The sequence below is a fragment of the Salvelinus namaycush genome, chromosome 13, assembly GCF_016432855.1.
Source record: "Salvelinus namaycush isolate Seneca chromosome 13, SaNama_1.0, whole genome shotgun sequence".
NCBI classification, from domain to species: domain Eukaryota; kingdom Metazoa; phylum Chordata; class Actinopteri; order Salmoniformes; family Salmonidae; genus Salvelinus; species Salvelinus namaycush.
This window is the reverse complement of record NC_052319.1, coordinates 28,757,167-28,772,689: the sequence shown is the minus strand read 5'-3', so window position 1 is coordinate 28,772,689 and position 15,523 is coordinate 28,757,167. Positions and strand designations below refer to the sequence as shown.

At 46.2% G+C, this 15,523-nt stretch overlaps 1 protein-coding gene across 2 annotated transcripts in view; it reads right to left on the bottom strand.

The window, feature by feature from the left end:
* Nucleotides 1–14,897, bottom strand: part of LOC120058397 (GRIP and coiled-coil domain-containing protein 2-like) — a 30,087-nt gene extending 15,190 nt beyond the window's left edge. Inside the window, exons 1-10 of one of the 2 annotated variants that reach the window (XM_039007027.1) lie at nucleotides 14,723–14,897; nucleotides 13,990–14,049; nucleotides 13,745–13,829; nucleotides 5,947–6,014; nucleotides 5,701–5,805; nucleotides 5,190–5,561; nucleotides 4,910–5,067; nucleotides 3,138–4,788; nucleotides 2,874–2,934; nucleotides 2,450–2,649 (exon numbers count right to left, since the gene is read on the bottom strand). In XM_039007027.1, coding sequence (XP_038862955.1) covers nucleotides 2,450–2,649; nucleotides 2,874–2,934; nucleotides 3,138–4,788; nucleotides 4,910–5,067; nucleotides 5,190–5,561; nucleotides 5,701–5,805; nucleotides 5,947–6,014; nucleotides 13,745–13,829; nucleotides 13,990–14,049; nucleotides 14,723–14,728 — 2,766 coding nt within the window. In that variant the 5' untranslated portion in view covers nucleotides 14,729–14,897. The remainder of the gene's footprint in view (nucleotides 1–2,449; nucleotides 2,650–2,873; nucleotides 2,935–3,137; nucleotides 4,789–4,909; nucleotides 5,068–5,189; nucleotides 5,562–5,700; nucleotides 5,806–5,946; nucleotides 6,015–13,744; nucleotides 13,830–13,989; nucleotides 14,050–14,722) is intronic. The other variant, XM_039007028.1, reaches the window with a different exon arrangement.
* Nucleotides 14,898–15,523: the final 626 nt, after the last annotated feature.

Below are 15,523 nucleotides of genomic sequence, written 5' to 3'. Positions count from 1 at the left end.
AGGGGACTAAGTACACACCCCTGAGGGACCCCAGTGTTAAGGATCAGCGTGACAGACGTGTTGTTGCCTACTCTTACCACGTGGGGGGGCGGCCCGTCAGGAAGTCCAGGATCCAGTTGCAGAGGGAGGTGTTTAGTCCCAGAGTCCTTAACTTAGTGATGAGCTTCGTGGGCACTATGATGTTGAACGCTGAGCTGTAGTCAATGAACAGCATTCTCACGTAGGTGTTCCTTTTCTCCAGGTGAGAAAGGGCAGTGTGGAGTGAGATTGAGATTGCGTCATCTGTGGATCTGTTGGGACGGTATGCGAATTGGAGTGGGTCTAGGGTATCCGGGAGGATGCTGTTGATGTGAGAAATGACCAGCCTTTCAAAACACTTCATGGCTACCGACGTGAGTGCCACAGGGCGGTAATCATTTAGGCAGGTTACCTTCGTTTTCTTGGGCACAGGGGCTATGGTGGTCTGCTTGAAACATGTAGGCATTACAGACTCGGTCAGGGAGAGGTTGAAGATGTCAGTGAAGACACTTGATAGTTGGTCCGCGCATGCTTTGAGTACACGTCCTGGTAATCCGTCTGGCCCAGCGGCTTTGTGAATGTTGACCTGTTTAAAGGTTTTTGTTCACATTGGCTACCGAGAGCGTTATCACACAGTCATCCAGAACAGCTGGTGCTCTCGTGCATGCTTCAGTGTTGCTTGCCTCGAAGCGAGCATAAAAGGCATTTAGCTCATCTGGTAGGCTCGCGTCACTGGGCAGCTCGAGTCTGGGTTTCCCTTTGTAGTCCGTAATAGTTTTCAAGCCCTGCCACATCCGATGAGCGTCAGAGCCGGTGTAGTAGGATTCAATATTGATCCTGTATTGACACTTTGCTTGTTTAATGGTTCATCTGAGGGCATAGCGGGATTTCTTATAAGCGTCCGGATTAGTCTCCCGCTCCTTGAAAGCGTCGGCTCTAGCCTTTAGCTCGATGCGGATGTTGTCTGTAAGCCATGGCTTCTGGTTGGGATATGTACGTACAGTCACTGTGAGGACGACGTCGTCAATGGACTTATTGATGAAGCCAATGACTGAGATGGTATACTCCTCAATGCCATTGGATGAAACCCGGAACATATTCCAGTCTGTGCTAGCAAAACAGTCCTGTAGTGTAGCATCCGCGTCATCTGACCACTTCCGTATTGAGCGAGTCGCTGGTACTTCCTGCTATAGTTTTAGCTTGTAAGCAGGAGGATATAATTATGGTTAGATTTGCCAAATGGAGGGCGGGGGAGAGCTTTGTATGCATCGCTGTGTGTGGAGTAAAGGTGGTCTAGGATTTTTTCTTCTCTGGTTGCACATGTGACATGCTGGTAAAAATGTGGTAAAACCGATTTAAGTTGGCCCGCATTAAAGTCCCCGGCCACTAGGAGCGCCGCTTCTGAGTGAGCAGTTTCTTCTTTGCTTATGGCCTTATAGAGATGGTTGAGAGCGGTCTTAGTGCCAGCTTCGTGGTAGTAAATAGACGGCTACGAATAATATAGATGAGAACTCTCTTGGTAGATAGTGTGGTCTACAGCTTATCATAAGGTACTCTACCTCAGGCGAGCAATACCTCGAGACTTCTTTAATATTAGACATCGCGCACCAGCTGTTATTGACAAATAGACACACACCTCCACCCCTCGTCTTACCAGAGGTAGCGTCTCTGTTCTGCCGGTGCATGGAAAATCACGCTAGCTCTATATTGTCCGTATCGTCGTTCAGCCACGTCTCGGTGAAACACAAGATGTTACAGTTTTTGTCCCGTTGGTAGGATAATCTTAATCGTAGGTCATCAATTTTATTTTCCAATGATTGCACGTTAGCAAGAAGAACGGATGGCAGTGGGAGTTTACTCGCTCGCCTACGGATTCTCAGAAGGCTGCCCAATCTGCGGCCCCTTTTCCTGCGTCTTTTCTTGACGCAAAAGGCAGGGATCTGGGCCCGATCCAGTGAAAGCAGGATATCCTTCTCGTCGGACTCATTAAAGGAAAAAGTTTCTTCCAGTCCGCGGTGAGTAATCGCTGTTCTGATGTCCAGAAGTTATTTTCGGTCATCCATTCAGGTCTAGAACAAAACTCCCATTAAACACAGCAGAGTGATTTGATCTCTAATGGCTTCCAGAGCCAATTCATAAAGACAACCGTCTGATCCCATTTAATGTGGCTGTTGTGCATTATACTAACTGAAACTCAAACAGAAAGTTCTCTGCTGAACAGACACACTTAGTAGCTATGGCCAGAAAGCTAGAGCATTGGGGGAAAAGCCACTGTTATTTTCCGCATCATCTCTTTAAGTGTTTTTTGCAATAAAACAGATTTGTACCACCGGTTAAATAAGCAATTCACTATTGATTTCTGTGTTGTTCATTCTGTATAAGGAAGGGATGTAGTGAGGGGTCAGGGCTAGGGGCCAGGGGTGAGTAGTACCTTGTATCCCTCTGCTCCATGGATGATGTCTTTCATTGAGCTGGTCACTCTCTCTCTCTCAGCCTTCAACACCTCCACTTCCTCCTTCAGAGACACAGCCTCTTTCCTGCTGGTGTCCAGCTCCTTCCTGGCTTTCACAGCCACCGCCTTGATCTTATTCATCCTCTCATCCTTCCCTTTGCTTTCCTTCTCCAGCAGGGCTGAGATGGAGGGATGAGACATCATCACACACAGATCATTGGAGGAATCAGTATCCCTCAATGATTGGCACTTTGTATCTGTCATTCTTAAATGAGCTTAATAAACATCTAGGAAGATCATCTCAAAACAAACAATAATTACATGTGTTGTATTGCTCATCTGTCATAGTATTATTACACAGAGTTTCCTGTTATACATTGGACAGTAGTAATTAGGAACGTACCGATTTTCTCAGTGAACTCATTGGCTGTGTTCTCCTCTGAGACAAGAGAGGGGGCTGTAGACTGGTGGGGGGAAAGAGGGAGGGAGGGAGGGAGGGAGAGAGGGAGGGGGAAAGTCAATCTGTAGAACTAATGAAAAATACCACAGCAGTCACTTTGACAAACCATGGCTTGGGAAAAAAGCGGTGGGCAAAAAAGCAATCCCTTTATGTCCTTTAGATGGTGTGTAGATGTTTTGAAGGAAAGACGCCAGAAGAAGTACTTACCTGTAAGCCAGCCATCTCACTTCTCAGCTGAGATATCACTGTGTCCTTCTCTGTTAGCTGCTGTTGTAGCTCTCTCCTCTCCTTCTCCGCCTGTTCTTCCTCCTCCTCTCTCTCCGTCTCTCTTCCCTCCTTTTCCTCCCTCTCTCTGTCTGACAGTGTCTCTGTAGCCTGGCTGACCTGTGTCAGTAGTTCTTGGTTCTCTGTTCTCATCTTCTCATTGGCCAGTTTCATCTCCCTCAGGTCTTTCTGTAGAGCTTCAGTATCTCCCACCACCTCCCCCAGATTACTCTTCAGCAGGCTCCTCTCCTTCTCCAGCTCCTCTATACGAGCCTGCAGCTCCTCCAACTCTTCCCCTGGGCTCCCCTGCACATTCTCAGACCTCTCCCTCTGCACCTCCTCTAGATTACTCTTCAGCAGGCTCCTCTCCTTCTCTAACTCCTCTATACGAGCCTGTAGCTCAGCCACCTCCCCTCTTTGGCCTTGACTCTCCTCCACCTCCCTCTCTCTTTCCTCCCACAGCCTCATCACCTCCATCTCTCTGTCCTGCAGTGCTGACAGTGTTCTGTCTCTCGCTGTGCTCACCACATTGACTGTCTCCTCTAACTCCTGAACAGCACTCTCCTTCATCTGTAGCTGAGAGAGGATCTCCCCGTTCTGCTTGCTCAGATCCTCCACTGAAGCCCTTAGCTCTACAGCTAACACTGTCTGCACCTCAAGAGATGCCTTTAGCTCAGAGGCGAACACTGTCTGCGCCTCTACTGAGTCCTTTAGCTTGAGGGCTAACGCAGTCTTCTCCTCCATAGACATCTGCAGCTGCTTCTTCAGCCCCTTGGCTGCCTGTGTCTGCTCCAGGAAGCTCTCCAGCCTCTTCTCCAGGCCCTGGACCTTTTCCAACAGGCTTTCTCTGTCTTCATCCAACCCTTTCACCCTCTCCACCAGACCATCTCGCTCCTCAGTAAGCCCTCTGACGCTCTCCTGTAGCTCCTGGACTGCAGAAGCCGCCTGTTCCTTCATAGCTTCATACTGTCTGGTGAAGTCCCCGGTCCTCTGACCTAGCTCAGTCTCCAGGCCTCTCAGGATGTCTCTGGTGTGTTCGTACTCAGCCACCGCCTGGCTCCTGTCTAGGGACTCACACTGGGACCTCAGCTCCTGAGCCTGACCCTGCTTTTCTTGCAGGGTCAGGCTCTGGTGGGCTGCACCAGGGACAGGGCTGGACAGGCTCTGTCTGGGGCTGGAGGGGCTAGCAGGGCTGGCAGGTAGGCCGTCCACTGAATCTCTCTGAGGGCCGCTCTGCTGGAGCTGAGTGAAAGCTTGAGCCTCCTGAAGGTCACGGTTAGGGGTCGCAACCTCCCGGGTCATCAGCAACTCTTCGATTTTAAACTGTAGTTCCTCCTTCTCTGTCTGAAACTCCTCCCTCACCCTCTCAAGCTCCGCCTCCAGTTCAGTCTTCACATTGCCCAGGAAGGTCAGCTCGTCTTGCAGCATGGTATTCTGGGATTGCTGGTCCTCCAGGGCGGATCGTAGCTGTCCGCTCTCTGTCTCTCCATCACTGGCATTAATCTGACTTACACCAGACAGCTCCAACATCCTGGCTATCCCTGAGCTGCGGCCGCTAGGCTCCTCCTCTTCTTCCTGCACATCCTGCAGGAAGCTGTCATAACAAGAGGAAGAAGATTGGATTAATAAAGCACTTTTTCTAGCTGCTCAAAGCGTTTTACTGTACATTGTATGACTTAGCTCGTCCATCACCAATGTGTAGCACTAGGCCCCACCTGTCTTTGAGAGCCAGCTGCTCACTGAGCTCCTCTTGGAGGAGTAGCAGTCTCTCTCTCTCCATCTCAAAGTCCTCTTCCAGAGCTCTCAGCTCCTCTTCATGTTGCACACTATGCTGAGCCAACTCCTCTCTCAGGTTCTCTACTTCCTGCTGGGCCTGAAAGGAAAGGAAAATAAACACACACACTTTATTGCAACATTTAAAGCAGGTGGTCTTCATCAACTATCAGCTTACAACACTGTAACGGTTTTTCTTTTGTGACATTTTTCATACACTACCTTTGAACTAACCTCTGTCAGCGCCCTCTGGTGGTCTTCTTGCATCGCTGAAGCCACCTGGGCGCTTCGCTCCAAGGCTGCAGCTAGCTCCGTCTGCAGACTCAGGATCTGTGACTCCAGGCTGCGGCTAATGGCTTCTACACTCTCGTTTGAGTGTTCCTTTTCTCTCTGCTTTTCTTGCTCTCTTTCGCTCTCTTTCTCTCTGTCATTCTCTTCTTTCTTCCTCAGAAGCCTCTGGAAGAATTCGACTTCTTCTTTGTGTTTGGCTTGGGATGAGTCTAGGCTCTTCTCCAAGGCTGCAATTTTCTTCTGGTGGTCTTCCTTGGTCTGGTCCAACTCTCCCAGCAGGGTGGCCAGTTTCCCTACTGCATCCTGGTCATATTCAACAGAAAACATCAAGTTAGAACTGGACTGGAACAAAAGGCTAAACACCCTGTAGTTATCAAGGGCCAGGGTAGGTGACTACTGGTCTGGCCTACACAGACAGATGACATGGTCTACTATAGTTCACCTGTTCCCGCTGCTTGACCTTCTCATTCTCCTTCCGCAGCAACACCGCACTCTGCTGGGTCTCAGCCTTTTCCAGCAGCAAGGCACTCATCCTCTCGGTCAGCTCCTAGTAGAACAGAATGGAAAACACATTACTGACAAACACTCATGAATAAAATAGAAATGAACAGAACACCTTTACACTTCCAAAGCACTTCAGCAGCATGAGATTATACATTTTCTCATGTAAGATTTTAAGACCACAAACCTGTATGATGGAGTCACCTGAATTGCCTTTTGGCTGAGATTTTAGGTTATCGACCTCCTTTTCCAAATCTGTAAAAAAAATATTGAGAAACAGAAAGGACAACAATTATTAAAAAAGGAAATCCAACCAGCTGCTGTATTAATATTATCAACGATAACAACATTGAATGGTAAACCGTGGAGAGATGGCAGCATTCGCACAAAACTGAAAGCGCAAACCACCGCATTTACCCATGGTATGGTGACTGGGAAAATGGTTGAATGCTAACAATGTATTTATTCCCTCCATAAGGCAATCAAACAGGCAAAACGTCAGTACAGAGAGAAAGTGGAGTCGCAATTCAACGGCTCAGACACAAGACATATGTGGCAGGGTCTACAATCACGGACTACAAAGGGAAAACCAGCCACGTTGTGGACACCAACGTCTTGCTGCCAGACAAGCTAAACACCTTCTTCGCCTGTTTTGAGAACAACACAGTGCCACCGACGCGACACGCCCCCAAGGACTGTGGGGGCTCTCGTACTCCGTGGCCGATGTGAGTAAGAAATTTAAGCATGTTAACACTAGCAAGGCTGCCGGCCCAGACGGCATCCCTAGCCACATCCTGAGAGCATGTGCAGACCAGCTGGCTGGAGTGTTTTTACAACTGTCCCCACTTGTTTCAGGATGTCCACCACTGTTCCTGTACCCAAGAAAGCAAAGGTTACTGAACTAAATGACTATCGCCCCGTAGCACTTGTCATCATCACCCCCCCAACCCCTCTTTTTACGCTGCTGCTACTCTCTGTTTATCATATATGCATAGTCACTTCAACTATACATTCATGTACATACTACCTCAATTGGGCCGACCAACCAGTGCTCCCGCACATTGGCTAACCGGGCTATCTGCATTGTGTCCCACCCACCACCCCCTCTTTTACGCTACTGCTACTCTCTGTTCATCATATATGCATAGTCACTTTAACCATATCTACATGTACATACTACCTCAATCAGCCTGACTAACCGGTGTCTGTATGTAGCCTCGCTACTTTTATAGCCTCGCTACTGTATATAGCCTGTCTTTTTACTGTTGTTTTATTTCTTTACCTACCTATTGTTCACTTAATACCCTTTTTGCACTATTGGTTAGAGTCTGTAAGTAAGCATTTCACTTCAGCGCACGTGACAAATAAACTTTGATTTGATTTGAAGTGCTTTGAGAGGCTAGTTAAGGATCATATCACCTCCACCTTACCTGACACCCAAGATCCACTTCAATTTGCTTACCGCCCCAATAGATCCACAGACGATGCAATCGCCATCGTACTGCCCTATCGCATCTAGACATGAAGAATACCTACGTCAGAATGCTGTTCATTGACTATAGTTCAGCCTTCAACACCATAGTTCCCTCCAAGCTCATCATTAAGCTCGGGGGCCCTGGGTCTGAACCCCGCCCTGTGCAACTGGGTCCTGGACTTCCTGACGGGCCACCCCCAGGTGGTGAAGGTAGGAAACAATACCTCCACTTCGCTGATCCTCAACACAGGGGCACCACAACGGTGAGTGCTCAGCCCCCTCCTGTACTCCATGTTCACCCATGACTGCATGGCCAAGCACATCTCCAACTCAATCATCAAGTTTGCAGACGACACAACAGTAGTAGGTCTGATTACCAACAATGAGGAGACAGCCTACAGGGAGGAGGTGAGGGCACTGGCAGAGTCGTGCAAGGAAAATAAACTCTCCCTCAACAAAACGAAGGAGCTGAATTTGGACTTCAGGAAACAGCAGAGGGAGGAGCACGCCCCTATCCACATCGACGGGACCGCAATAGAGAAGGTGGAAAGCTTCAAGTTCCTGGTCGTACACGTCACTGACGATCTGAAATGGTCTACCCACACAGACAGTGTGGTGAAGAAGGCGCAACAGCGCCTCTTCAACCTCAGGAGGCTGAAGAAATTCAGCTTGGCACCTAAGACCCTCAGAAACCTTTACAGATGCACAATTGAGAGCATCCTGTCAGGCTGTATCACCGCCAGGTACAGCAACTTCCCCGCCCGCAACCGCAGGGCTCTCCAGAGGGTGGTACGGTCTGCCCAACGCATCACTGGGGGCACACTGCCTGCCCTCCAGGACACCTACAGCACCCGATGTCACAGGAAGGACAAAAACATAATCAAGGACATCAACCACACGAACCACAGCCCGTTCACCCACTATCATCCAGAAGGCTTGCTCCCAGACAGACTAAATAACTTTTTTGCTCGCTTTGAGGACAATACAGTGCCACGGCCCGCTACCAAAACCTGCGGGCTCTCCTTCACTGCAGCCGAGGTGAGTAAAACATTTAAACGTGTTAACCCTCGCAAGGCTGCAGGCCCAGACGGCATTCCCAGCCGCGTCCTCAGAGCATGCGCAGACCAGCTGGCTGGTGTGTTTAAGGACATATTCCATCAATCCTTATCCCAGTCTGCTGTTCCCACATGCTTCAAGAGGGCCACCATTGTTCCTGTTCCCAAGAAAGCTAAGGTAACTGAGCTAAACGACTACCGCCCCGTAGCACTCACTTCCGTCATCATGAAGTGCTTTGAGAGACTAGTCAAGGACCATATCACCTCCACCCTACCTGACACCCTAGACCCACTCCAATTTGCTTACCGACCCAATAGGTCCACAGACGACGCAATCGCAACCACACTGCACACTGCCCTAACCCATCTGGACAAGAGGAATACCTATGTAAGAATGCTGTTCATCGACTACAGCTCAGCATTTAACACCATAGACCCTCCAAACTCGTCATCAAGCTCGAGACCCTGGGTCTCGACCCCGCCCTGTGCAACTGGGTCCTGGACTTCCTGACGGGCCGCCCCCAGGTGGTGAGGGTAGGTAACAACATCTCCACCCCGCTGATCCTCAACACTGGGGCCCCACAAGGGTGCGTTCTGAGCCCTCTCCTGTACTCCCTGTTCACCCACGACTGCGTGGCCATGCACGCCTCCAACTCAATCATCAAGTTTGCAGACGACACGACAGTGGTAGGCTTGATTACCAACAACGACGAGACGGCCTACAGGGAGGAGGTGAGGGCCCTCGGAGTGTGGTTTCAGGAAAATAACCTCACACTCAACGTCAACAAAACAAAGGAGATGATTGTGGACTTCAGGAAACAGCAGAGGGAGCACCCCCCTATCCACATCGACGGGACAGTAGTGGAGAAGGTGGAAAGTTTTAAGTTCCTCGGTGTACACATCACGGACAAACTGAATTGGTCCACCCACACAGACAGCGTTGTGAAGAAGGCGCAGCAGCGCCTCTTCAACCTCAGGAGGCTGAAGAAATTCGGCTTGTCACCAAAAGCACACAAACTTCTACAGATGCACAATCGAGAGCATCCTGTCGGGCTGTATCACCGCCTGGTACGGCAACTGCTCCGCCCACAACCGTAAGGCTCTCCAAAGGGTAGTGAGGTCTGCACAACGCATCACCGGGGGCAAACTACCTGCCCTCCAGGACACCTACACCACCCGATGTCACAGGAAGGCCATAAAGATCATCAAGGACAACAACCACCCGAGCCACTGCCTGTTCACCCCGCTATCATCCAGAAGGCGAGGTCAGTACAGGTGCATCAAAGCAGGGACCGAGAGACTGAAAAACAGCTTCTATCTCAAGGCCGTCAGACTGTAAAACAGCCACCACTAACATTTAGTGGCCGCTGCCAACATACTGACTCAACTCCAGCCACTTTAATAATGGGAATTGATGGAAATTATGTAAAAATGTATCACTAGCCACTTTAAACAATGCCACTTAATATAATGTTTACATACCCTACATTACTCATCTCATATGTATATGTATATACTGTACTCTATATCATCTACTGCATCTTGCCATCTTTATGTAATACATGTATCACTAGCCACTTTAAACTATGCCACTTTATGTTTATATACCCTACATTACTCATCTCATATGTATAGACTGTACTCTATACCATCTACTGCATCTTGCCTATGCCGTTCTGTACCATCACTCATTCATATATCTTTATGTACATATTCTTTATCCTTTACACTTGTGTGTATAAGGTAGTAGTTGTGGAATTGTTAGGTTAGATTACTTGTTGGTTATTACTGCATTGTCGGAACTAGAAGCACAAGCATTTCGCTACACTCGCATTAACATCTGCTAACCATGTGTATGTGACAAATAAAATTTGATTTGAAGGCGAAGTCAGTATAGGTGCATCAAAGCTCAGACAAAGAGACTGAAAAATATCTATCTCAAGGCTATCCGACTGTTAAATAACCATCACTAGCCAGCTACCACCCGGTTGCTCAACCCTGCACCTTGGAGGCTGCTGCCCTATATACAGTACCAGTCAAAAGTTTGGACACACCTACTCATTCAAGGGCTTTTCTTTATTTTTTACTATTATCTAAATTGTAGAATAATAGTGAAGACATCCAAACTATGAAATAACACATATGGAATAATGTAGTAACCAAAAAAAAGTGTTAAACAAATCAAATGTATTTAGAATTTCATATTCTTCAAAGTAGCCACACTTTGCCTTGACAGCTTTGCACACGCTTGTCATTCTCTCAACCAGCTTCACCTGGAATGCTTTTCCAACAGTCTTGAAGGAGTTCCCACATATGCTGAGCACTTGTTGGCTGCTTTTCCTTCACTCTGCGGTCCAACTCATCCCAAACCATCTCAATTGGGTTGAGGTTGGGTGATTGTGGAGGCCAAGTCATCTGATGCAGCACTCCATCACTCTCCTTCTTGGTCAAATAGCCCTTAGACAGCCTGGACGTGTGTTTTGGGTCATTGTCCTATTGAAAAACAAATGATAGTCCCACTAAGCCCAAAACAGATGGGATGGCGTATCGCTGCAGAATGCTGTGGTAGCCATGCTGGTTAAGTGTGCCTAGAATTCTAAATAAATCACAGTGTCACCAGCAAAGCACCCCCACACCATCACACCTCCTCCTCCATGTTTCACGGTGGGAACCACACATCAGGAGATCATCCGTTCACCTACTCTGCATCTCACAAAGACACGGCGGTTAGAACCAAAAATCTCACATTTGGACTCGTAAGAACAAAGGGCAGATTTCCACCAGTCTAATGTCCAATGCTCGTGTTTCTTGGCCCAAGCAAGTCTCTTCTTATCATTGGTGTCCTTTAGAATTGGTTTCTTTGCAGCAATTCGACCATTAAGGCCTGATTCACGCAGTCTCCTCTGAACAGTTGTTGTTTAGATATATCTGTCACTTGAACTCTGTGAAGCATTTATTTGGGCTGCAATCTGAGGTGCAGTTAACTCTACTGAACTTATCCTCTGCAGCACAGGAAACTCTGGGTCTTCCATTCCTGTGGCGGTCCTCACGAGAGCCAGTTTCATCATAGCGCTTGATGGATTTTGCGACTGCACTTTAAGAAACTTTCAAAGTTCTTGACATTTTCCGTATTGACTGACCTTTATGTCTTAAAGTAATGATGGACTGTTGTTTCTCTTTGCTTATTTGAGCTATTCTTGCCATAATATGGACATGTTTTTTTTTTTTTTACCAAATATCTTCTGTATACCACCCTTACCTTGTCACAGAGTGTGCAAAGCTGTCATCAAGGCAAAGGGTGGCTACTTTGAAGAACCTCAAATATAAAACATATTTTGATTCATTTAACACCTTTTGGTTACTACATGATTCCATGTGTTATTTCATAGTTTCGATGTCTTCACTATTATTCTACAATGTAGAAAATAGTACAAATAAAGAAAAACCCTTGAATGAGTAGGTGTGTCCAAACTTTTGACTGGTGCTGTACATAGATATGGAATCCCCGGCCACTTTAATAATGGAACAGTAGTCACTTTAATAATGTTTACATACTGCTTAACTCATCTTATATGTACAGTTGAAGTTGGAAGTTTACATACACTTAGGTTGGAGTCATTAAAACTCGTTTTTCAACCACTCCACAAATTTTTTGTTAACAAACTATAGTTTTGGCAAGTCGGTTAGGACATCTACTTTGTGCATGACACAAGTAATTTTTCCAACAATTGTTTACAGACAGATTATTTCACTTATAATTCACTGTATCGCAATTCCAGTGGGTCAGAAGTTTACATACACTAAGTTGACTGTGCCTTTAAACAACTTTGAAAATTCCAGAAAATGATGTCATGGCTTTAGAAGCTTCTGACAGGCTAATTGACATCATTTGAGTCAGTTGGAGGTGTACCTGTGGATGTATTTCAAGGCCTAACTTCAAACTCAGTGCGTCTTTGCTTGACATCATGGTATAAACAAAAGAAATCAGCCAAGACCTCAGAAAAAAAGTCTGGTTCATCATTGGGAGCAATTTCCAAACACCTGAAGGTACCATGTTCATCTGTACAAACAATAGTACGCAAGTATAAACACCATGGGACCACGCAGCCATCATACCGCTCAGGAAGGAGTCGCGTTCTGTCTCCTAGAAATGAACGTACTTTGGTGCGAAAAGTGCAAATCAATCCCAAAACAACAGCAAAGGACCTTCTAAAGATGCTGGAGGAAACAGGTACAAAAGTATCTACATCCACAGTAAAACGAGTCCTATATCGACATAACCTGAAAGGCCACTCAGCAAGGAAGAAGCCACTGCTCCAAAACCGCCATAAAAAAAAGCCATACTACGGCTTGCAACTGCACATGGGAACAAAGATCGTACTTTTTGAAGAAATGTCCTCTGGTCTGATGAAACAAAAATAGAACCGTTTGGCCATAATGACCATCGTTATGTTTGGAGGAAAAAGGGGGGGGGCTTGCAAGCCAAAGACCTCCATCCCAACCGTGAAGCACGGGGGTGGCAGCATCATGTTGTGGGGGTGCTTTGCTGCAGGAGGGACTAGTGCACGTCACAAAATAGATGGCATCATGAAAAAGGAAAATTATGCGGATATATTGAAGCAACATCTCAAGACATCAGTCAGGAAGTTAAAGCTTGGTCGCAAATTGGTCTTCCAAATGGACAATGACCCCAAGCATACTTCCAAAGTTGTGGCAAAATGGCTTAAGGACAACAAAGTCAAGGTATTGGAGTGGCCATCACAAAGCCCTGACCTCAATTCTATAGAACATTTGTGGGCAGAACTGAAAAAGCGTGTGCGAGCAAGGAGGCCTACAAACCTGACTCAGTTACACCAGCTCTGTTAGGAGGAATGCGCCAAAATTCACCCAACTTATTGTGGGAAGCTTGTGGAAGGCTACCCGAAACATTTGACCCAAGTTAAACAATTTAAAGGCAATGCTACCAAATACTAATTGAGTGTATGCAAACTTCTGACCCACTGGGAATGTGATGAAAGAAATAAAATCTGAAATAAATCATTCTCTCTACTATTATTCTGACATTTCACATTCTGAAAATGAAGTGGTGATCCTAACTGACCTAAGACAGGGAATTTTTTACTAGGATTAAATGTCGGGAATTGTGAAAAACTGAGTTTAAATGTATTTGGCTAAGGTGTATGTAAACTTCCGACAACTGTATATACTGTACTCTATTCTACTGTATTTTAGTCAATGCCACTCCGACATTGCTCGTCCTAATATTTATACATTTCTTTATTCCATTCTTTTACTTTTAGATTTGTGTATAGTCGTGAATTGTTAGATTCTACTGCACTGTTGGAGCTAGGAACACAAGCATTTTGCTACACCCGTAATAACATCTGCTAAATATGTCTATGTGACCAATAAAATGTGATTTGATTTAAACAATGTATGACAGATGCATCATGTACCTGCACATTTGGACTTCATCTTCTGTATGGCAGCCATCTGCTTCTTGGCAAACTTGATGAGGTCATCTTTGGACAATGTATCCAACTTCAAAGAGGTACCAGTAAGACAAAGAGGTACCAGTAAGACAAAGAGGTTCCAGTAAGACAAAGAGGTACCAGTAAGACAAAGAGGTTCCAGTAAGACAAAGAGGTACCAGTAAGACAAAGAGGTAACAGTAAGACATAGAAAGCATTATGTGCTGCACCTTTGACTTAGCGGCGGCACCTGGAGGAGGTGAGGCCACAGACTCTGGGCTGGTGTCCTGCTGTCGTAGAGAAAAAAATAGTACATAAAACAGGATACTGGTATGACACATACACACACCATACAACTGCCAACTAACTGAATGATCTACATATCACATTTGATCATACATTACTAGCTACTCATTATTATTATCTAGATCAGTCAGTTATAATTGAACTACAATGCATCACGGATTTGACACTGCTCTCGAACAATGCACCCACCCACCCACCCACCCACCCTCCCACACACACACACACACACACACACACACACACACACACACACACACACACACACACACACACACACACACAATTCCTTATGCACCAATCTCACCTTTTCAGCTTAGGCAAACACTAAAAGAAGCGACGAGTAGGTATCACGTAACTAAACTCATCTAACGTTAGCTAGATTTCTTTGCCTGGTGATATGGAAGCATGTGAACACCTCTGGATAAGGAAACAACTAGCTAGCTGTCAATGGCTAACGTTACAGTACCTTAATAGCTAGCTAACTACACCAGTAATTTGCAAGATGTATGAGAACTAAAAAGTATTGTTAGCAGCTCTGTAGGCAGTAGTATCGCATATAGTTAATTACAATGAAGATTAAGTTCTCATCACTAGTGTTAGCTATGCCAGCTAGCCAGACATGCTACAATCACTTCCTTGTCGTTGGACCAAACTTACCTCCATCTTGATCGACGCAATTTAAGTACCCAATCGTTAACGAAATCGGTAGTCTGTGTAACTGAATATCTGATATGTGTTCTTATATTGCACGGTTACTGTACGATTTGAAAACGAAAGGATTTCAATATTTTGATGCTCTCCAATGCTTAGCCTCAGTTCATTTCCGCTTCAACCAACGTGCGTACGTACATACGTCACAACGAAAGTAATTCTAATCTTCTTCCTCTATGGTATATTGGCGATCACACAATTTAATGTGCATCCCGCCACCTACTATGCAGGATGGAAACAGGATTCCCCAAAAAACGAAATAAACTACCAAAAGAAGAGCCCAAAAATCGAGAAATAAAATAAGCTAAATCAAGCTACTTTTCTGTAAAAACATGTTACAGATCTGATCCCTACACAGGCTCAAGGGGAGCCTGGGAGGGAGGGTCTTCTGGGCCAGGACCCTTTGCATGTCTTCAGATGTAAAATACTTGAGTCCCAAAAAGTTTTCTGCCGCAGCCAGAGCTAGTGCTGTACAGTTTTTAAAAGTGGCATTTCTCCATTCACCGAGCGGGTCAGACACCGGGCACCACCACACCAGGAATTTTCTTCAGGTATTCAACCTGAACATCTGTCGTCACCCCTGAGATGACTCCTTTGATGGGTGCTCTACTCCAAAGTTCAAAACAGAAAACTACTGTTGTCTGGATTCTTTTGAGGCTCACTGCGATCTTCCTCTCTTCTTCAGAAATACAATTAATCAAAATAAGACCATTACTTGTCACTCGACAGACTCCACTTTTCCAAGCT